Below are 23,330 nucleotides of genomic sequence, written 5' to 3' on the forward strand. Positions count from 1 at the left end.
AGTATAAAACTGACTAATGATTTGTAGTTCAAACCCCAACAAGCATTAGTATACCATGAATTACCTTGGAAACCATTTGGCATGTTCCCTCCAGGGGTCATCTCCAAGCTCCCAGTTCCTCAAGCTGCCATCACAGTAAAAACACCTCACAGTGTCACCTTGACCTGAAAGCAGCATTAAGAGAAGAGCTGATGTCAGGTACATGAGCAGATAGTTACACTAACCCACGGGCAATTTGATGTTGCTACCAGGAGAGCTGGAAGAGTTACAATATGTTTAATTGTTACCATAACAGGCTCAGACCACACATCACAACTGTCCCATGACTCTGGCTCACTACTTCTGCAGCTTGCCCCTGTTCAGAGACAGAGTCAAGTTAGAGCACTGGTTCAAAATTTGAGTTCTAGCTGGCTTGCCTAAGTTGCACCAATCAATTATTAGGATTCCAGTGTTGGGTCAATGAACATTTTGGATGGAAGCTTCATGGATTCTCTGTACTTCCCCTTTGTGGACTCATGTATCCCAAGTGTATTTTATATGTCCACTCCCACTGCACACAGCCGCCCCCTCCTGTTTCTTCAGCCAGCAAACTGCTCCCCCCCATGAAGATCGCCAACTGGGGGGGGTCCATGAAATTGGTTTACACCACTCCCCCTAGTAATAGGGGTCCTCATTATAAAGATCCCAAGCCATCCAGCCCAGGGAGGAAACTGGGCAAGAGATTCATTGGGTTTAACAATATCAGCATGCCTGCTACAGGGCAGGATTTTGAATAAAGCTATATATAAAGTTACACCTTCCCACTCAGCAAGTTATACCTGGGTCCCACTAAAAAGAGAATTTCTGGGAGGGGATAGGCCTTCCAGTCATAAGCTGGACTCTTTAAAGAGTTTCAGTACAGCTGTTCCAAATCACTGGGCATTCAGACATCCTTGAATGCTCTAAAACAAGGGAACTATGTGGATCAGACAGACTGGGCTATTCCAGAGCACTGCCAGTCAAGTGACCTCTGGGTTTGCCATGTTGTTGGATTGTTTCCCAATGGATCCCCATTATCAGTAAGTCTCAGTATTATGTTTTCAAACAGCTGGTCTGCAGGTAGAAAATAAATTTCAAAACAAATCTGACAAAGGGTTCCAACTACAACCTCTGCCTTCTGGTGTATTCTGTTTTCCTGAGCTGGTTGTTCTTTTGTCAGTAGTGTTTGGCTCTAAAGCATACATAACTATAATTCCAGAAAAAGCTATGAGCTAGTACACAGTGGAGATTTCACATCTGGTTGCTCAGTTCAGGACTAGTAACAAGAGGTACCTCCTCACACCATTTATTGTGAAGTACACTGCAAAGCCTTCAAGGAATTCAAGGAGAGTCATTTAGGCTATGTTAGTATTCATGTGTAATTAATATATAGCAAGCCAGAAATTTTGCACATGTAGTTAGACTAGAGAAGGGAAGAACGTGTCTAGTGCTACATTAAGAATTTTAGTTCTACAGAGGGATTTTATCAGTGCTATAAATCAGAACAGCAGCTCACTGGATCAACCCTGACAGAACTATAGGTTAAATACAGGTTGTGGGAAGCACAGAGGTGAAAATGCAGTGCTTGCATGTGTAGCGAGATTAGATTAAAATTCCTTGGTTTGTTCTGTGACAGTTTGACACTGTCTCCGTAGGCATGCGCGGCTACAGTTTGTGAATGTTATGAACAGATTGAGCTCCCGCCGCACAAACACTTCTGCCAGAAAAGTCCGAGTCCTTACATTGGTGATGCCCTGTGCATGGGAGTTTTCAGACCAAGACAGGAATAGTATTCAAAGACAATAAAGATTTAAAATTTTAGCATTACCTAGAGTTAAAAATTTAGACGTTTTCAAAGTGATTCTTCAGATGAACAGCCCCAAACTCATTAAATTTCTGTTCATGTCCCAGAATTACAGGCAGTTAGCAAGCTAGACAGAGCCTAAGAGAGACTTTGAAATTAGCTGGGATCCACAGAGCCCAAAACAGCTTCTGAAAAGGGGACATCTACAGACAGGTGACGGTCTCTCTTTTTAAGGAATAAATATAAAATAACTCCACGCTGTCCCCTCCATATAACATTCTACTCCGCTTCCACTTGAACTGTTTGAATGTCATAACTCATGTTAGACTTTACATTTAGCCAAGTGCTATACTAAGGAGTGTGGTACAAATGGGGCACATTACATGACTGCAGACTTGCCGACTGTTGCCATTATCCTCATTTGTCTGTCACATCCCTTGTTGCTCCTGCTCTTAAAACTTAAAATAAGCTCCTCAGAGCAGAGACTTCCCATCACAGGTTTGTCCCAAATCTGACCTAACAGTGGAGAAGAAAGTCTTTTTGATCTATGTTTACACTGCACCCAGCACAATGGGTCCTGGGTCCATGCAATACAAGTACACCCAGGGCTCCTACAATACAATACACCCAGGGCTCCTACACAGAACCACATTATGAAGAAGAAGGAGACTCCTAACCCCAACTGAGGCTGCTACAATAAAAATAAAGTGTAAATGCAACTGGAAAGCCCCAAAGCCAAATTACCTAACGATGGAGTTTGAACCTTACAGGTCTAGTAAGAAAGGGGTGTGCTCTAACTCGGTTCCCCACGGTGGCTGCATTTGCAGTATAGACCTTAACTCTGTCCCAGTACTGTGAGAATGTTGTGCAGGGGCTAAGCTGTGTTTGAATCCCATCTCTCTGCTGTTCAGGATGGTCCAGTTAAGGAGAACTCTGTGGCCCCTCACACCTAGAAGAGGAGAGTCAAGTTGAGGCTCTACTGGAGAGGGCTTCATGGTGTGGTATGTAAGCAGCGGGGGTTGGTGCCAGCCACAGTATATGGGTGCAGTATAAAAAAACTGCCCTAAATAGAGCTTGTCTAACAGGAAACACCATACAGCTCTACAGTTGCACACAGAGGGAGGCTTTCCCTACTGTATGTACCTGTATATAGCCTTGGCAGAATTAAATAATTTTGATGGCTAATATGCTTATTTATAAGCTTTAATTGTTGTTAATTTAAATCAGAGGTTTTCAAACTGTGGGGTGTGCCCTCCTAGGAGGGCACCAAGGGGGGGGGGGAGACTAGCAGTGACGCCAGCCCTGCATGGCAGGGCTCAGGAAGGGTGCACCACTTCCAGCCCCTGACTCACCTCAGCGGGCCACCTAGCCTGTGGATCAGTGTCAACATGCAGAGCAGCCGTGCCAATTTCTGCTCCCAGCAGCCTCCATACCCAGCACTGGCTCCACCCCCAGACACCATTACACACACCTTCCCCCACCCGGTAAACCAGAGTGGGGGGAAGGCAGGTATTGTGCTATTTTTGCCTGGGTTCAGGGGGGCCCAACCAAACATTTTAACTCAAATGAGGGGCTCAGCTCAGAAAGTTGAAAACTGCTGATTTAATTTTTCACCGAGAGGGATATCATGTGGCGCGTGTCAGGGTCAGAATTATTTAAATACAATAGATGTTGAGATTCAAAACCGTTAAAGCTTCATAACTGTTAAAATGCAAGTTGTCAACTTCACAGGTCAAAATACAGAGTAAAACAGCCTTAAAAATCACACTAATAAGTCTCAAGCAACTATTTGCCTCTTGGTAAATTATCATCAATGGAAATATTTATCAATTTCTGCATGTGCAGTGGAATTTACGTGTATCGACATTTACCGATAAAGCTCTCATCCTGCCAAGCCTACCTGTATAGAAGAACCCTGCTCTGGCCAATTGCTCAGGATACAGCTCTGTGTATGGTGGCCAGCTCTGGAAAGTGGCTAGTCGCATCGCCTCGGTTTCCATCTCCGGGTATTCTGGTTGACTGGGTAAGGCCGTCTCTTCCACATCCATCCTCTGTAGGAGGCTGAGGATCTGCCCATCCACATAGTCTAAGATCTCCAGAAAGGGGAGCATCCGCTGGTTGCCAACATCTTCACCACAGATGAATTTACAGGTAGGAAAAAATTTTTGGTGCTCTCGCATGGGTTGATCCTCAGCCTCCCAGCTCCTCAAGATACCACCACAGCAGAAGCACTGCACTCGGTCACCAGGACCCAGGAAGAAAAAGCCAGCCTTAGCCAGGTCTGTGGCAGAGACAGGTGAGCTCTCTGGCCACTGCCGGAAAGTCCTCAGTCTCTTCTCCTCGCTCCGCATGCTGATCTTAGACAGCTGAAAGTGCCTTGGCCCAGACCTGATCTCCTCTGGGGGAAAGCTGTCCTCCATGTCCCAGCACTGAGAGGGGGAAAAAAAAAATTTATATATATATAAGACAATTCCTCAGTGACCAGCTGTATTCCTGATGTCAGGCAACACTCAGACTGCTGGTCTGCATTCACAATCCCCACAGTTCATCCTGCTACATGTTCTAGAAAGCTCGTGGTCTCAACAAAGCCAAGCATGTTCCTGAATTGCAGCCAAACCAGAGCTCCAGATGGTCTATGCCCTGATGCTGCTTTTTCCTGGCCCCTTTCCCTCGATCCCCACTAATGTCTGGAGGGCAGAGACCAGCAGTTTCCCCCTTCCAGTCTCTCAAGTCACAGGGAAGCTGAAGTAGTTTGCAGGAAAAGCAAAAACAAGGCCAGGCCTATTCAATGCACTTGGATAAAGTCACCCCAGCTTTCAGTCTCTGACCTGAACAGCGAACACTCAGTCACCTCTCTAGCCTTTAACAAAAGTATAAAAAGGATGTAATTCCTTGGTTTGCTTTTCTAGAGACACAATGTTCAACAAGCCAGAAGCCTACACAGAGTAGCCAAGACCCAAGCAAACGTTTCCTCATGTTATCCCTTTTATAACCAAACCAGCCTCCAGTTACACAGGTCGCATATTCAATTAGCGGGCTTCTCTTTGCATGCTGTGTATACATTTAGCATAGCAGCCTGTGGCCTGGAGCGGAATCAGCAGCTTGTGACTGATCACTCCTACCCATCCTATTTCACAGTACACCTCACCACTGCAGCAGAATCACTACAGAAGGAGCCCAAAAACATTGAGGCCCATGTTCCTATTGGTTTCCTTAAGTCACAGTTAATGGTGGTAGTGGTTTGCTGCCTTCACTAGTCCTATATCAAAAGGACGGCTGAAATTAAAGAAAATATTACTTGATTATCCAAGCCTCCCCGCTCCTCAAACTGAAACTCAAACTCAAACTCCCCCCTCCTCCCCTGACATCTGTGAGCCATTCTGCAAGGCTACCACCACTTCTGTGTTGCCAGCAAAAGTAGATGCAAAGAGGCTCTGGGCCTCAATCTTCTCTCACTCACACAGGTGAGAATCAGGAGTGATTCCACTAAAGGAAAATGAATTACTCAGGAGTAGGAGACTCCATATACTTGGCAAACAGCAGTCATTGATAGAGCCTCTTTTAATATAAATGCACCTAAGAAAACCCAGGCCAAGTCTAGGTCACTAGCTCAGTTCGGGTCAAGTCAGTATTGACCATCTGTTGGCGATTAATGGACTTTTATGGTATAAGCGGACTGTTCTCAATACAGTGCACAGGCACCCATATCTTAACAAGCTAAAATAAAGAGAGATATTATTTAACAAGAGTCATAGCATTCTAAAGACATTTACTATCAAGATGCGGCCAATCGTTACCTTGCCCACTTTACTGCATGGTATACCCCTTTGCCTTAGCCTTTGGGTGCTTTTGGAAGCCTGAGGGAAACTGTACAGAGCCTAGCACATTGTAGGCCCATTCTTTACTATTAGTACCTTGTTCACGGAGAGGTCAGTGACAGAGGTGACATGGAGTCCTAGCTACCTAGTAAAAATCCCTCCAGAAGAGAGTTGCAGTACATTGGTGGGTTTGTGTGGAGAAGCTTGCTCTGGCATTGCCTGTGAGATACATGTCCCATGAGTGACAGACTGAAATCACCATTACTGAGACCAGTATTTCATGGGCACTCACTGACAGACAGCCCCAGCTGCTCAATGGAGCCTGCTCACCTGCACCTCTCTCCCACAGAGGCAGAAAAAAAACCCAAAACATTATTAGCAGGACGGCTAGAATTTCCTTCCATAGCCATCGCTGGACAAACCAAAGTGGTGGAGAAGAAGGCCCTGAATGCCCATGCTAAAAACAAAGTGTGTTTGTGCTTAACACACTGAAGCAATTGCTTGAGAACAGGGTCACTGGTGTAAAAGAAATCCATATAAAACTGCTAGAGTCAGTGAGACTTAGGGGATTTGCAGAGCAGCAAAGTTAAAGGTACCTGGAGGCAGCTTTAACCTACATACCAGATTTCACTCTCAGAAGAGCTGCAGAGCTTCTTTCTTGTGTGGGGCAGCTCTACAACTCCAGCACTATTTCAGTCCTGGGCTCTGTCAAAGCAAAAGTCATAGTTAATGTCAAACTGTAGCAGGCATTATTCTCTGCAGGGAGCCATCACCAGTGATTGTCACTTACCTAACCATACACTGGAACAAGTTTACCCAGTTGGGGCAGGGGAAAAAAAGAGGTGGGTTACCTCATCCAAGACTCAATAGTAGAGCTAGACTTCTGGGGAAGTAGCAGGCAGTTAGTATGCTGGAGTGGTTTTCTTGGGGGAAGGTGGGGTTGAGTTGGTTTTAAACTAGGACGAGTAAGAGATAACATCCAGTTCATGCCTACCTGGTCATAAATCATAGCCACCCACCCCTTGCCTTCCTCCATCCCTCCCCCAAAGGAGCCCCCATTTTTTTGCCTATGTTGAAATAATGTATTGGTCCTGCCAGGGACCCTTTAGACAGGAGCCTTCATAGCAGCTGAATTCCCCAAGACCAGACTGAGATTGCAAGAAGTCACAGAAGTGAAAACCAATGTTTCTACCACCCCATACACACCTTCCTGGGGCATCAGAAACATAGACTAAGCCCCCTACATCATCTTCCTCAAGTACTTACTCAACACTAGACCATTAAAAGCTAAGGCTAGACACCCATTCATTAACAGTCCCATTTCAAAGGGGGTAATCTAGCCAGAATCCAAATGCCTCCCTCCAATTCTACTCAGCAGAATATTGACCAAACAAGAGCATAACTGACCAGGCCCTAATCCGCATCCTATGGAGCACTTCTAACATCCAAGACCTTCCTAGAGAAGCTAGTTTGTCTCCCCAACCCTATTTATAGCTTCCAGGGACCATTGCCTTGTGCTGTGACTGAGACAGGTCAGCTCTGTTTCTCTTTTTTCTAGATCATTGCAGCTGCCCATCTGGAGGGTGTGGTACACCTTGCAAGACTTGAGTGATTTCACCTGCTGGGAAAGCGCCTATTGCTGCTTTCCCCTGATTGGCTGGTCTACCTTTCATCTCCCTTCACTTTCCCTGTGAGGTAAAGGGCCCATGTGAACGTTCAGCTATGTTTCCTACTAGTCTTTCAGTAAGTAACTGTTCAGGTAGCCAGAGCAGACCTCATCCCCTGTGTTGCTCTTTGGGAGACTCCCTATTTACATCCAGTGGAATAATCCCTCCTTTCTCCCCTCTTCCCCGCCCCTCTCTGAAATCCCCCACTCAAAGTGGTGGCTGAACAGAAGGCTTGGAGTTTCTCTGCAGAGAGGGATGTAGTGAGGGATGCTTAACGTTGTGTGCTGGAGGATTTCTTGAAGATTCACTCTTAGCCCCTGCAGCACCCTGGAGACCAATTAGGAGCTAGCAGACCTGCTGCAGCTCTAGATCCCAGTACCGTATATTTCTGTATAAAAATTCAAAAAGCTATTGAAAAATTTAGAGAAGCACAAATTACCCAAATAATGATACAAATTGATTAGCAGCGCTGAATATTTATATTGTGGTAGCACCCCAGGGTCCCCATCCTGATTTGGGCCACATTGTGCTGGAAGCTGTACCTACACCTTGATTATGGCCCTGATCCTGCAAACACTAAAGCACCTGCTTCGATGAGACTACTTATGTGTGTAAAGTTAGGTAAGGATTTGCAAGATCCAGGCCATAACCACTCTGTGCCTCCATCTGTAAAATGGGAATAATAACATTTTCCTGCATCATAGGGGGTGTTGTGAGGATAAATTCATTGGGACATAATTATAGTTTACGCTAAGCCCCCTGTGGACTGCTCTGGGGCCCTAAAGTGGATGGAAATTACATTTACATTCATTTTAGGGGCAGTTGACACTGCCAGAGTGGTGCAAAAGGTGTAATGTAACTAAGAGACAGGCCCATTAATATCTGTGAGTGGCTCGCATACTTCAGTGATTGGGGTAGAACTTATATTTCAAAACTGTTTTGTCTGGAGATTCTGGACTGCTACCTACTGGGTCAGCATGAGAGATTTTGGAACGTTAAACCTTGGCGGCCGTGTAATTGTGTAGCTTCATACACAGGCAGTTCACTTTGTAATGCTGCTACTCCTTCTTTGGATTGCCACGATTTTGAAACTAATAGTTTCTCTTTCTTTTAATATCTGTTGGTATCGTCACATATTTTTCACTTTTCTGAAGCATCCTCATCTGTTTTGTGCCGCCTTCTCATTTTCAACAAAATGTATTGGAATATAAACACATGATGGGAGCCATAAAGGGAGGAGGACTTGCTCAAAGAGGTTTGAATTGTTTACTTCAGCTATGTTGTTGCAGAAGAGAATGATCTTTAGCTTCCACAGCATCCCTGAAGTTTGAACACTTGCTCTATCTTTCTTTGTCCTGTGGTCAGGGAATGATTTTAAGGTGGGTCTTGAACAGCACAGGGGCTTGAAAACTTGTATCTCCCCTGCCACATTTTCCATTTGAGAAAACAGAATGTGCTACCACTCATTTTAAAGAAGAAACCTGTTGGATCATGCACTGCCCCTAATTAACCAAAATCCCCCTCTCCAAACAAGACTATAAAACAATTGTATGTTTTTAAAATTAAAATGTCAGCATAACCATCTGAGGTGGGAACTTTGTCTTCATTTTTTAAAATGTGCTCTAATTAAAATCTTGAAGGTGAAACCTAAGACATGCTACAAACAGTAGAGGGCAGTGCTTATTTACAGTACTGTTCTGAGAATCCTGTTGTGGATGGATGTGGTTGTTGTTTTTTAAATCCTTCCTGAGTACACACACAACCCACTAGCTTCTGCTCCTCTGGTCCAATCCCTTACAAGTATATATGGATTTTGCAGAACATACATTAAAAACCTAAGACACCTGAAAAAGCCACTCGCACAAATTCCCAGTTACAAGAGATATTTTGGGGAGCTGTTGGTGAGTTATAGCAAGCTGCCTGTTAATAAATAATAATAATGATTAATAATGGTTTGCTTTTATGAAGCATCTTTCAGTCAAGGATCTTAAAGTGCCGGGGGAGAGTTGGTAAGTATTATTATCTCTGTTTTTCAGATGCGGAAGTGGCACCATAGTAAAGTTAAGTAACTTAACCCAAACTCATGCCGCAGTTTGGATGGAGTCAAGCATAGGCCCAGGTCTCCTGATTTTTAGGCCTCTGCTTTAATGATCAGGCCTGTTAAAAAGGAGGAAGCTGTAGAAGGCTTCAAAGGAACAGAGAGTGGGAATGTAAGGGCCATAAGATGAGGCAGCTTTTAATGCAAATGCTTGCTATAATAGAACCTCCTTAATTTTGTCTTAGTAATGTAAACACCCAATGATTTCCTTATCCCAAACATGACAGTCGCATCCCACATTTCAATCAAGATTTAGTCGCTACTTTTACAAAGTAAGTTGCAGTGCATTTATCAGTAGTCTAAAAAGTATTAATAGTAATAATTAAAACTAAACCACAATTGCCCTAATATGGAGGAAAAGGCATGCAATTTCCTCCTTTTTTTTTTTTAAACTTTTGTGCATGTTCACTTGATGATTCAGTCATGATTCGGGAAGGCTCTCTCTCATCAGGCCATAGAGTCAACCTCTCCTGTTGGCGCTGTTCCATGTTGTGAAAATAATTAAATAATCACTGTGCCAGGGAGAGAGAGACTGTGGGTATGTCTACACTGCAATAAAACACCTGGGACTGATCTGGGTCAGCTGATTTGGGCTCACGGAGCTATACAATTGCTCTGGGATCCTCCCTCTTTGTGGGGTCTCAAAGCCTGGGCCCAAATGTCTGCACTGTAATTTGATTGCTCTACAGCCCCAGCCTGAGTCAGTTTAGCCGGGCCAGCCGCAGGTGTTTTATTGTAGTGTAGACATACCCTGACGCTGTAGCTGAATAAGTAGGGCACCTAAGAGATACAGCTTTGAGTCCCTACTTTGAATCAGGCAGAGCAGGGGCTTGAAGGTGGGTCTCTCACATGCCAGATGAATGCCCCCAACTACTGGGATATTCTGGGGTCTCTCACTCACCCCTTCCTCTTCCCCACCCAAAAGAATCAAAAGGTTTCATTTTTGTTCCTATGTGGAATAAAAACCGATGCTGAAACCTCAAACGAACACTCTAATCACTGGGCTAGCGGCAATTCTGTCTCTGTCTCATTTTGACCAGAAAATTCTGTCCTGCTCCTGAGAAACCATCCTGATGAGATTTTTGTTGAAACTGAGACATTTTTGCAAAACAAAGTTTTGATTTTGACAAATAGAATTTTCCAGTGGACAAGCATCTCACTGAAAAAGGCCTGACCAGCTCTACTCATAAGGGTAAGGATCTGTGGCTGGGGATGGGACATGATGGAAGGAGATATGGGGAGACCCTGTAGTACAACTCCCAAGTAGGCTGGGACAATGTGTTAGGGTCATGAAATCTGGGGTCTTAGAAGCAGGAGCGCTAGTTATATCTGCTTTATGAAGGCTTTTTCTTCCCCCCCCCCCCACCGACCATTTATGACTGTCACTTTCCTGCCCATTGGCCTCATCCACATTAATGTCCTTGAGCTCCCTTCAGTTCTGAATGACCAGCTGGTTGTCATCCTGGAGCAGAACAACACCCAGGCTCCTTGTGCACTTGGGAGCTGATGACACCAGCTCTCCCTCATCAGTAAAATCTTTGATGGTGCCTGTCTGTTGTAGCTCCCATGGGAGCCTGCCAGCCAGCGCTGATGGACCGAAGAGTATAGCTGTCTGATAGGAAATTCCAAGGCGTTCATGCAAGAGTCCACTGTGAAAAGACAGTGCTTTCCAACCCAGTGAATAGTAACAAGGTGTGTTGAGAAGTGACTGTATGTACAGACAGTGGCCACAGAATCACTTCTTCAGGCTGGGGGCAAAAAATGCCTAGCTTTGATTTCTATTCACCCTGCCCAAGAATCTTTTTTTTTTCCCCGTCCCATCACAATGCATGTTAATACATGTGCAGAGCACTTCTCTTTCCCCATCAGTGCTTACCAGTCAGGGCTTTCCACCTGCTTAAGGTCTTCCCACAGTCTGATCATTAATCATTATTTTTAATTCATCACTGGATTTTTCAATAATAAAAAATAAGCAAAGCCAACACATACACAACAATTAATAATAAATCACTGCCCATCCAAAGAGCTCAAAGAACTTTACAAACATTAATTAAGCCTGCCAAACACCACTGTGAGGTGGGTATATATTATTATAACCATTGTATAGATGGGTAAGCTAAAGTACAGAGAGGTGGTTATGTGATTTACCAAAGAGTCCTGACCATAAGACTGCCTCCTGAATATTCTATCAAACTTAGATAGTTCTATAACCTAATCATTATAGTACTAACTGAACACCTCACAATCTTTAAAGTATTTTATCTATTGTAATATTTACAATAGCATTGATGCAGCAAGCAGTGTTAGCAAAGGGAGTTACTCAGACTCCAATATGATTAGCTGTTAGGCCACACCTGGGGAACAGAGTCTCTATTAAAGGAGAAGTTTGAAAGGCACAGTAGATACCCGAAATCCTGATACAGGAAATGCCTTCAGAATCCTGTTGTGATTTTGAAGAACAGGAAACTAACATGCTTAGTCCCGATGAATAGTGTAGACCCAATAATAATAATATTCAAATACTTGCAATCACCAAACATGCTTAGAATTCAAATAGAAGAGGAAGTGTGACCGGATACCTATCAGATTGCAATTGCAGACAGCATCTTGTTGAACTGTAAAGAATTATAGTATGAGTCCTGGCCTTCTATTTCTTTTTATGGGAAGAAAGCTGGTCAAATCCCTCACAAGGAGAGGAGAGAAATTTGGGGCATGAAGGAACTCTGGAAATTTCTATACTTGTTTAATTTTTCTACAGTGAGAAAACTACTCATGATAGTAAAGTTAATTACGTACGTAAGTGTTTGCAGGTCAGGTCCTAATTTGTTAAAAAAACCTTTTCATAAGAACATAAAAACATCCATACTGGGTCAGACCAAAAGTCCATCTAGCCCAGTATTCTGTCTTCCTACAGTGGCCGATGCCAGGTGCCCCAGAGGGAACGAACGGAACAGGTAATCATCAAGTGATCCACCCCCTGTTGCCCATTCCCAGCTTCTGGCAAACAGAGGACAGGGACCCCATCCCTGACCATCCTGGCTAATAGCCATTGATGGACCTATCCTCCATGAACTTATCTAGTTCTTTTTTGAACCCTGTGATAATCTTGGCCTTCACAACATCCTCTGGCAAGGAGTTCCATAGGTTGACTGTGCGTTGTGTGAAAAAATACTTCCTTTTGTTTGTTTTATACCTGCTGCCTATTAATTTCATTTGGTGACCTCTAGTTCTTGTGTTATGAGAAGGAATAAATAACACTTCCTTATTTACTTTCTCCACATCAGTCATGATTTTACAGACTTCTATCATATCTCCCCCTTAGTCGTATCTTTTCCAAGCTGAAAAGTCACAGTCTTATTAATGTCTCCTCATATGGAAGCTGTTCCGTTCCCCTAATAATTTTTGTTGCCCTTTTCTGAACCTTTTCCAATTCCAATATATCTTTTTTGAGATGGGGCGACCACATCTGCATGCAGTATTCAAGACGTGGGCGTACCATGGATTTATATAGAGGCAATATGATATTTTCTGTCACATTTTCTTTCCCTTTCTTAATGATTCCCAACATTCTGTTCGCTTTTTTGACGGCCGCTGCACATTGAGTGGATATTTTCAGAAAACTATCCACAATGACTCCAAGATCTCTTTCTGGAGTGGTAGTTGCTCGTGTTCCTGTAGTATATTCCCCACTTGAGTTTATTAAGGTCAATTTGTGACATCCGAAATGTTACACTGCACCCAAATGTGAGGTTTCATCCTAAGGTTCAGAACTTCACAAGCAGCAATGACTACAGGAACCAGTGAGCTGTAAAGAATAGCTTTTCAATATGTAGCTCAATTATTTTCGTATGAAATTGTAATGAATGGTCCTTTTATAAAAAATGAAAAATTTTATTGAAAAAATTGGTTTTATTTTCTGATTTTTTTTCCACGAAAAGCAAAAATTATTTGGTTTTCAAAAAGGGAAAAAGTGGTTTTTCTTTCTTGCCCTTCCTCCCTTTTTTCTTCCCTACCCAACCTCCCCCCCCCCCCCCCGCCTCCATTTTGTCACTGAAAATGGGGAGAAGAAAAAGCGGGAAAAAGTCAAACATTGACCATTATTTGGGAGTTTCGCCACCAAAATCTGAACATTTAGAAATTTTTCATGAAAAATTTCAACCCTCTCTCCCCCCAACATTCAGGATTTTTTTCCATAAAACATACTTACCACTTTACAACCAGCTCTAAAATAATGAGAGAAACAACACACTGAAAAGATGTGTTATAGAAGAAATACTGAAAGTTATCAAAAAAATTCCACTAGGTGACAGGTACTATTCAAACACCAAAAAGCCTTTAGGGGATAAGCAGTAATAGAACATTGGACTCATTTAGTTCCAGAAGGTTTCATGGCAGTTGAGACTTGGGTAACTGGAAATGGTAGCTAGGAATAGCAATTGGGATTGGCATTTAGGAAGGACAGTTGGACAGGGAAGTTGGGAATTGGGCAGCTGGGAATGACCCTCTCCCTCACTGCCCCCTTTGACCTGGATCATGCTGACTTCTGCAAGGAGAAAATTAACAAGACCCCTTGTGATCTCCCTCCTTCCCCCTTATTTCCTCCTAGTTGTCTTTCCCCCTCCTAACAATTGCTTACTTCTCTCTGCCTTTGACATTGGGGTTTCTCACCTGTTGTGTTTCTCCCCCATCAGTCCCTTGGGCTGGTAGAGGGATTGGAGGAATAGGAGTGGAACTTGTGCCTTTAAAAATAATTTAATCTAATACGGATCCACAAATATTAGTGTCTTAATCATAAATGTATAGTTATCATATGGTATCACCACTTTTGAATAATTACAACATCCCTGAAATATTTCGCATCCTGAAGCAGCTGGCAGTCCTCACAACCTTCACTCCATCTTGATGCACTTTTTGTCTGGGACTATTTAATCATAGTTGTAGAATTGGGCATTTTTGAAAAGGAGAACTCTGGAACTGGGGTGTCAGTTAAAACTGGGCAGTTGGTGAGGAAAAGAAGAAAACTGCAGAGAGTGTAGTGAAAGCAGCAGAACTCCCTATGGAGCTGGAGATAGGGAAGAGTCAGGGCTGAGAAGTTAACAGAGACAGCATGTAGACTGACCCATGGAAAAGAAGCCCTTGAGGAATTCCACCATGATTTCAACAATTTCCATCCCACCATCAACCTCAGCCTGGTACAGTCCACACAAGAGATCCACTTCCTGGACACTACAGTGCTAATAAACGATGGTCACATAAACACCACCCTATACCGGAAACCTACTGACCGCTATTCCTACCTACATGCCTCCAGCTTTCACCCTGACCACACCACACGATCCATCGTCTACAGCCAAGCTCTGCGATACAACCGCATTTGCTCCAACCCCTCAAACAGAGACAAACACCTACAAGATCTCTATCAAGCATTCTTACAACTACAATACCCACCTGTGGAAGTGAAGAAACAGATTGATAGAGCCAGAAGAGTTCCCAGAAGTCACCTACTACAGGACAGGCCTAACAAAGAAAATAACAGAACGCCACTAGCCATCACTTTCAGCCCCCAACTAAAACCCCTCCAACGCATTATTAAGGATCTACAACCTATCTTGAAGGATGACCCAACACTCTCACAAATCTTGGGAGACAGGCCAGTCCTTGCCTACAGACAGCCCCCCAACCTGAAGCGAATACTCACCAGCAACCACATACCACACAACAGAACCACTAACCCAGGAACCTATCCTTGCAACAAAGCCCGTTGCCAACTGTGCCCACATATCTATTCAGGGGACACCATCACAGGGCCTAATAACATCAGCCACACTATCAGAGGCTCGTTCACCTGCACATCCACCAATGTGATATATGCCATCATGTGCCAGCAATGCCCCTCTGCCATGTACATTGGTCAAACTGGACAGTCTCTACATAAAAGAATAAATGGACACAAATCAGATGTCAAGAATTATAACATTCATAAACCAGTCGGAGAACACTTCAATCTCTCTGGTCACGCGATTACAGGCATGAAAGTTGTGATATTACAACAAAAAAACTTCAAAACCAGACTCCAGCGAGAGACTGTTGAATTGGAATTCATTTGCAAATTGGATACAATTAACTTAGGCTTGAATAGAGACTGGGAGTGGCTAAGTCATTATGCAAGGTAACCTATTTCCCCTTGTTTTTTCCTACCCCCCCCCGACATTCTTGTTAAACCCTGGATTTGTGCTGGAAATGGCCCACCTTGATTATCATACACATTGTAAGGAGAGTGATCACTTTAGATAAGCTATTACCAACAGAAGAGTGGGGGGGGGCGGAAGAAAACCTTGATTTGTGCTGGAAATGGCCCAACTTGATTATCATACACATTGTAAGGAGAGTGATCACTTTAGATAAGCTATTACCAGCAGGAGAGTGGGGTGGGGGGAGAGAAAACCTTTTGTAGTGGTAAACACCCATTTTTTCATGCTTTGTGTGTATAAAAAGATCTTCTATACTTTCCACAGTATGCATCCGATGAAGTGAGCTGTAGCTCACGAAAGCTTATGCTCAAATAAATTGGTTAGTCTCTAAGGTGCCACAAGTACTCCTTTTCTTTTTGCGAATACAGACTAACACGGCTGTTACTCTGAAACCTGTCAGCATGTAGACTGTGGGAGAAAAATGTTTTGTGTGTGAGAAAAAACTATCTTGGGGAAGCAAATGAGAGAGGAAGTGCAGGGTCGGTGGGGGGAACCTGAACAAAAAACTAAAGCCAAAGGAGAAACCAACTGCAGCAGGGAGCAAGTGAGCGCACAGAAAGAAAATTACAGACTAAGAAATCTACCAAAACGGATGAAAGAGTTCCTGGCTATCTCTCATCACTTAAAGTGGAGGGAACATGAGGACATGTCTTTTCTTTCAATATAAGGATAAAGGGCTGGATTGCATCTGCACAGGGCTGGCTGAACAAAGAAGACGACACCAAAGATGAAATCCTGGCCAAATTGATGTTAGAAATTGACGCCAACAGGGCCAGGAGTTCACCCACCGAATCTTCCCCACTCCCATGCTGAGGGGCTGATCACAATCACAGTCTTTGTGTTCCCTGAGCACAGGAACTGCTCTAGGCTATTGCTAACTGCAGCTCTGGCCTCCCCAAAGAGAGTGAGAAGAGTGAGGTTGGGATACACTGGCTTGATGCCACAAACGGACTGTAAAACTATGGGCTCCATTCTTCCCTACCCAGAAACAATCCTTCCAGAAGTAAAGTGCACCTGGCTCAATCGCTCCCTTTGGCCCCTGGACAGCATAGCTTCTTCAAGAACTGTGCCATCAGTAATCCCTTACATGGATCCTCCCTCAAGAGGATGGAGGTTCCAAACTGCAGAAGGGGATGCGGTAACTTACTATGTATTAGCCTGTAGATTCGGGGCAGTGGAAGAATCTGAGGTTGCTTGGCTGGCTCCCTTTCCCTGCCCCTTACAATCCATGGAGCTGCGCTGCTTTTGGGTCCTATGGTACAGTTTAAATGGATCTAGAGTTGGGACAATTGTGCCACAATGAAGCAATTCTGTACTGCGATGTGCAGATTTTGAGTGGCAGCTGTGACTTGTTAGTAGAAGAGGGCGCTCTATGCCATCCATCCATAGTTAAATCAGTGGCTCTTTAAAGCGATTGTTGTAAAAGATAGCCAGCCAAGTTTTCTAAAATCAGGTTTGTTTTTGTTAAAATTGTTTAACTAAAATAGTTAAATGAAATCCATTCTTGTTTTCTATTTTGCTCTCTTCTGTTTTCACCTAAAACAGGGCACAGCTACTCCAAACAACATTTGTTTAAACAAAAGTTTCTGATAACTCCTTAAAAAAAAGCTGCTGTCATTAACATACAGCGAAGGGCAGCATAAAATCCCTCCTTTACCTGTAAGGGGTTAAGAAGCTCAAATAACCTGGTTGGCACCTGACCAAAAGGACCAATAAGGGAAGAAGATCCTTTCAAATCTGTGGGGGGAGGTTTTGTCAGTGGGGTCTTTTGTTGTTCTCTCTGGGACAGAGAGAGACCGGGACAGAAAAAAAAAAATCCTCTCCTAAAACCCGACCTCAAATAAGCATCTAGATTACAAAAATTGTAAGTAAAGCAAGGAAATGTGAAATATTATCTTTTGTTTTAGCTTGTGAATTTTCCCTATGCTTAGAGGGAGGTTTATTGCTGTTTTTTGTAACTTTAAAGTTTTGCCTAGAGGGGAATCCTCTGTGTTTTAAATCTTATTACCCTGTAAAATTATCTTCCATCCTGATTTTACAGAGGTGCTTCTTTTACTTTTTCTTTATAATAAAGTTCTGTTTTTAAAAACCTGATTGGTTTTTAGTGACCTAAAAACCCAAGGGTCTGGTCTGTGCTCACCTTGTTTACCTATTTGGTTGGTATATTATTCTCAAGCCTCCCCAGGAAAGGGGTGAAGGGGTTTGGGGGATATTTTGGGGAAACACGAACTCCAAGTGGTCCTTTTCCTGAATCTTTGTCTAACTCACTTGATGGCAGCAATCCCGTCCAAGGACAAGGAAGAATTTGTGCCTTGGGAAAGTTTTTAACCTAAGCTGATAGAAATAAGCTTACGGGGTCTTTCCTGTGGGTCCCCACATCTGTACCCTAGAGTTCAGAGTGGGGAAGGAACCCTGACAGCTGCCATCAGCTGGTGACTAATGTGAGTGCTACCATTCAGCCATTAATTTCTGTTAAAGAAGGATTTGTCAGGCATTATTATCAATCTAATGGAGCACATCCTGCTTTCTAATTGGTAGAGTATCAGCCAGTGAGGAACACAGAACTGCCAGTTTTCCAATTAAACCATGATATAGCCTGGAACTTGTTTATTTTTTATGGAGACATGCCCAGTTGCCTGAATGGCATTTGGGTGACTGGCAATGAGGGGCATTCTTGTGTTACTTAGGTTAGCAACTAATTTCTCCCCATGCAAATAAATTGAGAATAAGACCCCTCTGACTCAAGAGATATCTGACAGTGGGCATGATAGAGAAGGTAAGACAGAAGACCAATGTGAAAGCCATCCGGCAGAATGTGAAGAAGCTGAACTGGAACATGGGTGATACTGTCCTAAAAAGCATGACAAAGATGGACTATCCTTATAATGTAATGGAAACTAGCAGATGATAAGAACAATTGAGTTATCAGTGATAAAGCTGGAGAGATGGAGTGGGTATCTTTGGAAAACCATAGTGGTCATACACTATCCAGCTACGCATCTTTTGCTGCAGCACCATGATGAGGGTCTCGCTGCCTTGCAATGAACAGCAAGTAGGCTTGATAATGATTACATGATAATGTCAACAGGCCATGCTCTTTGTATGAGACTGAGTCCCTCCCCTGCATTCACAGAACAGCATGGCAATGACACGAAAACAGGAGGAAAAAAGGAAAAACGACATCTAGCATTTGTTGGTGTCTGCCTTTATTTTTGGCATCAAATTATGAAAATCCTCGTTTCGCCCATTTCTTTGTCATATCCCATCAAAAATTTTAGAATATGGCTTTCTATGCAGTATTGTTTAATATCACCCTCCTGATTTCAATGCAGAATAATCTGCAGCAAATCCCTGTAACGTCTAAGGAAAAAAACCTGTCTTGTTTTTGGCAATTTTCACACAAAACTCTTGTGAGATTTGAGACGATTTTAATGGAAGAGAGGGAAGTCCTTTGTTTCTCTGTTTTCTCAAAGAAATTGTGTTACTTCCCATTGTGTGGGGCAGCCTACGTGAAGACATTATGCAACTCTCTTTCAAATCAGTTTCATTCTGAATCTTGTTGCTGCTTACCTTAGCGGTGGGTGGTTTTTCTTGGCTGTGGGTTTGAAGCTGATTTTTGTAAATGGTTTTATTTCCAGATTACGTTAAACTTCTGTCCTAAAGACAGTGCAAAACTGTTTTTGAAAGTTGTGTGGAAGAAGTATAGCTCATGAAGCAATATCCTCACAAAACTAGAACTAGACATATACTGTATCTTGTAGATGCTCCATCTTTGAGTCTGAAATAGTAGGGCACAATCCTCTGCACCAACCTCATGACTCCAAGCCACCTTTACACCTCCTCTAAACTTGCAGCAGCTGGGGGTCAAAACCAGCCCACAGGGCCAGCTGGAGTAGCAACAGGACTTCTATAACTTCTGCTGGCTAGAACAGTCCTCTGGGCTTTATACCCTTGGGAATCCATGAGAACTCTTTTAAGGTCCTTTGCACTTTGTGCCACAGACTTCCTGTGTGAACTTGGATAAGTCACTTCACATCTCTGAGTCTCAGTTTTCCCTACTATACATTGGATATAATAATCCACTACCTCACATAGATGCTATGAGGCTGAATTAATTAATGATTATACAATGCTTTGACATCCTTTGATGGAAGGTGCTACATTATTGCAAAATATTAAAGGCCAGAGTCTCAGCTGTGTTTAAGTTCTGCTTGCAGGCAGCGAGATAGAGGGCCAGCTGGGGGCTGGTGGCGACTCCCTAACTCTGAGCTGTATTCCCTGGTGCAAGTGTGTCGTGGAATCTTCCTTGGTCATACATCCTCCTTGCCCTGCCCCAGAATGCCCCCTTCTCACTCTACACTAGGTCCAGATCCTGCATGTGTATGTTGGGGAATCTACCAAAAGAAGGTATCTTCACGCTGAAAAGAGGCTATGATTAAAGCAAATCCCTGCATGTTGTATGATACCTTAATGAGAAGCCAGATTTCTGGGCATAAACAGCAGTGCATCTTAAAGCTTGTCCTGTCAACCTCATCTATTCCCATTCTCCAGCCAGATGACAAGTACATGTATAAAATATTAGGTGATATGCTACATGGCACGATGTTAGCTACTGGGTCATTCATGCTGCCTATCCTGCAGCTACATGTGCCTCATACAAGGTGAGAATGGTGAACTAATAATTTGCAAGCCTTTGTGGTTATCTCTCAACATCACTGTTAGTTGGGTGCATGGAGGATGCCAGTTTTTGATACAGTTTTACAAGATTCTCCACCAATTAGAGGAGGAATCCTATATTTGGGCATTAGGTGGATTGTGTGACCTATAGGTATAATGCCTCTGTTTGAAGCTCCACATGATTTTAGATCATAGCTCTTCAGGGGAAGGACCGTCATTGTTCAGTGGTTAGCACAAGGGGGCCCCAACTCAGCTGAGTCCTCTGAGCACTACTGCAATACAAATAACACCATAATGATGACACAGGCAGATTTTTCAGTGTCCTTTTCCCCATCACACTTGTGTTGCCAGCAAAGAGCATGATTTGGCCCTCAGGATTAAGATAAAAGCAAATATAAATCCTTGCTATTATGGTATCAAATACATTACCTTAGATCTTTCACATTATAGAAACACAGCCGTTTAAAAGATTGTAAGCCCTCTGAGGCAGGGATTATTTTTCTGTTCTAGCACAATGGGTTTGTGGTCCATGACTAGCATTCCTAAGCACTATCACAATTCAAAGAAGAAATAATAATAATAAATAGCAATTCTAGCTATTAAACGTCCCGCCCATCTCTGAAATACTATATCATTATCTATGAAGAGAAGCAGCCAGATACAACTGCTAATGAATTCAGATGAATTCTGGAATTCAGCTGCCAGAACTAAACAGGCAACTGTTTTCATTAATTTGGACCTCTCATTAAAGAAATGCCAGGCCTCTCTCTAGAACTGCAGGGATTCAACTCTGACATCATTCCAACTTTGCACATAAATCCTAGCACATGCTTCTACTATATTAGTTCATTTCCTTACCTTTAATCAGCACAAAGATAAATTATTAGATAAGAATCCCTGAGAAGCTATAGGGTGAAATACTGGCCCCACGGAAACCAAAAGGAGTTTTCCTATTGATTTCAATGTGGTTAGGATGTCACCCATAGTTTTTTCCAAACTAGCAACTTAAATATTATTGTACAGGAAAATAAAATTAATTAATCAGATCTAAAAACAGGATCACAGTGCTGATGACTGCTAATACAAACATTTCTGTAAAGCAGTGGTAAGGACCGGATCTTTTAGCTCAGGGGTTCTCAACCGTTTTCTTTCTGAGGCCTCTCCCAACATGATATACAAACTCCACGGCCCACCTGTGCCACAACTGTGTTTCCGCATATAAAAGCCAGGGCCTGCATTGGGGGTAGCAAAGAGGCTACACCAAAGAGCCCAGGGCTCCACACCACAAGGGGCATCATGAAGCTAAGTTCCTCAGGCTTCAGCATCAGCCCCACCGAAATGGTGGGTCTCAGGGCCCCGGGATACAGTCCCACATGGCAGACCTTCGGCTTTCTGCTCTGGGCCCTACCAAGTCTAATGACAGCCATGCTTGGCAGCCCCCCTGAAACCTCCTCGTGGCCCCCCAGGGGTCCCCAGACTCCTGGTTGAGAACCACTGTTCTAGCCCACGATCTCTCTTGATAACCATATTCCATAGGAACTACGAAAATGTTAAACTCATACAAGTGGGGACAGAGCTCTCTCAGCTGTTTGCTAGGACTACAGAACATCTTTTTGGCAGAGGATGGAGGCAAGACTGACACAGACCTCATGTCCTTCGGAGAAAATTGTAAACTTCACTGTTAATAAAGCCTTCCCAAAGCAACAATAACCTCAAAAGAAAACACAAGAAAAAAAGACAAAAGGGGGACAGAGAAAAGAAGAGAAAGGAAGCTGCTGCTTATGGATTAAAAGGTCCCAATTTGAGGCTTGGCTGTGGTAGGTAAAATGTATGACAAAAAAAGACGTAAGAGAGACAAGGTAGGTGAGATTATATGTTGGACCAATTTCTGCTGGTGAAAGGTAAAAGCTTTTGAGCTTTGTAACTTCCACCAATAGAAGTTGGTCCAATAAAGGATATTATCTCACTCACCTGTGTTGTCTCTCACCTCCCGCAAGCAAAAAGGCTACACCACTGCAAGAAACAGACACGAACACAGCAAGCCAGCTGATCTGATCCCAAGCTCAGAGCCAGAGGTACAGACTGTGCTGGCTGCATTTGACCCCAAGCATGGGTGCTGCAGAGTAGAATCCCATGGACTGCAGAGGTGTGTGTGGGTGTGAGTGTGTGTGGGGGGGGAACAGTTTAAAACTGCCCATTTGCCCCCAAGCAGAACACTGCGGGTTGTACCTTGGGTTGCCAGTTTTGGTTGGACTTATTCCTGGAGTTTCATCACATGACATAATCTTTAATTAAAGATTAATCTTTAATTCCTGGAGAGGTTGGCAACCCTAAGTGGTACCCCACGTGACAGCCATGGCACAGAAGCATGCAGGCTGCATTTGAACCCAGACCCTAGGTCCGCCGCGTAGAATGATGCAGGCTGCCTTTAAGCCTCAGCACAGGGACTGCGAGGGAGGACAAGCTGGGCTAGACGCGTCCCCAGGCGCACAGGCTGCACCCGACAGCCACCGAGGCTTAGAGTGGCCAGACAGCAAGTGTGAAAAATCGGGATGGGGTGGGGGGGGGGGAGTCATAGGTGCCTGTATGAGAAAAAGTCCCCCAAATCAGGACTGCCCCTATAAAATCGAGACATCTGGTCACCCTACCTAGGCTCCACTGAAGGGCATGTCCCCAGGCGCCCCGGGTAGGCCCCTGCGAGCTGCACCGAAAGGCCACGGCCCAGAACATGGGCTTCAGCTGATCTCCCGCGTGGGGGCCCCAGCCCAGGGTCTGGGGGCACTGTCTGACCCAGCCGGGGGGGGGGGGGCGCAGTGCAGAGCCAGGAGCCCTGCTCCCTGGCCATGCCCTGGGGTGGGGAGAGCCCATGTAAAGCTCCCGCAAAGCCGGGGGGTGGGGACAGGCCCTGCTGCTCCCCACTCAGAGCAGCCCAAGCCGGGGGAGGGGGGGGGCGGGGCGCGGCGCGAAGCAACCCGGCAGCAGAGCCGCACCGCGCAT

General features: G+C 44.0%; 1 protein-coding gene across 6 annotated transcripts in view; it reads right to left on the bottom strand.

Moving 5' to 3' along the window:
* The window catches only part of BIRC7 (baculoviral IAP repeat containing 7), a 31,098-nt gene that overhangs the window by 5,424 nt on the left and 2,344 nt on the right, over positions 1 to 23,330 (bottom strand). For 4 of the 6 annotated variants that reach the window (XM_084645793.1, XM_084645792.1, XM_084645791.1 and 1 more), the window contains exons 2-4: positions 6,262 to 6,345; positions 3,723 to 4,251; positions 65 to 164 (exon numbers count right to left, since the gene is read on the bottom strand). In XM_084645793.1, the coding sequence (XP_084501919.1) occupies positions 65 to 164; positions 3,723 to 4,242 (620 nt within the window). In that variant the 5' untranslated portion in view covers positions 4,243 to 4,251; positions 6,262 to 6,345. Of the gene's footprint in view, positions 1 to 64; positions 165 to 3,722; positions 4,252 to 6,261; positions 6,346 to 6,430; positions 6,638 to 22,981; positions 23,118 to 23,330 lie in introns of those variants that run through there. The other 2 variants (XM_084645789.1, XM_084645790.1) reach the window with 2 other exon arrangements.

This window comes from Lepidochelys olivacea (genome assembly GCF_965140295.1).
Source record: "Lepidochelys olivacea isolate rLepOli2 genome assembly, chromosome: 13".
Lineage (NCBI taxonomy): Eukaryota > Metazoa > Chordata > Testudines > Cheloniidae > Lepidochelys > Lepidochelys olivacea.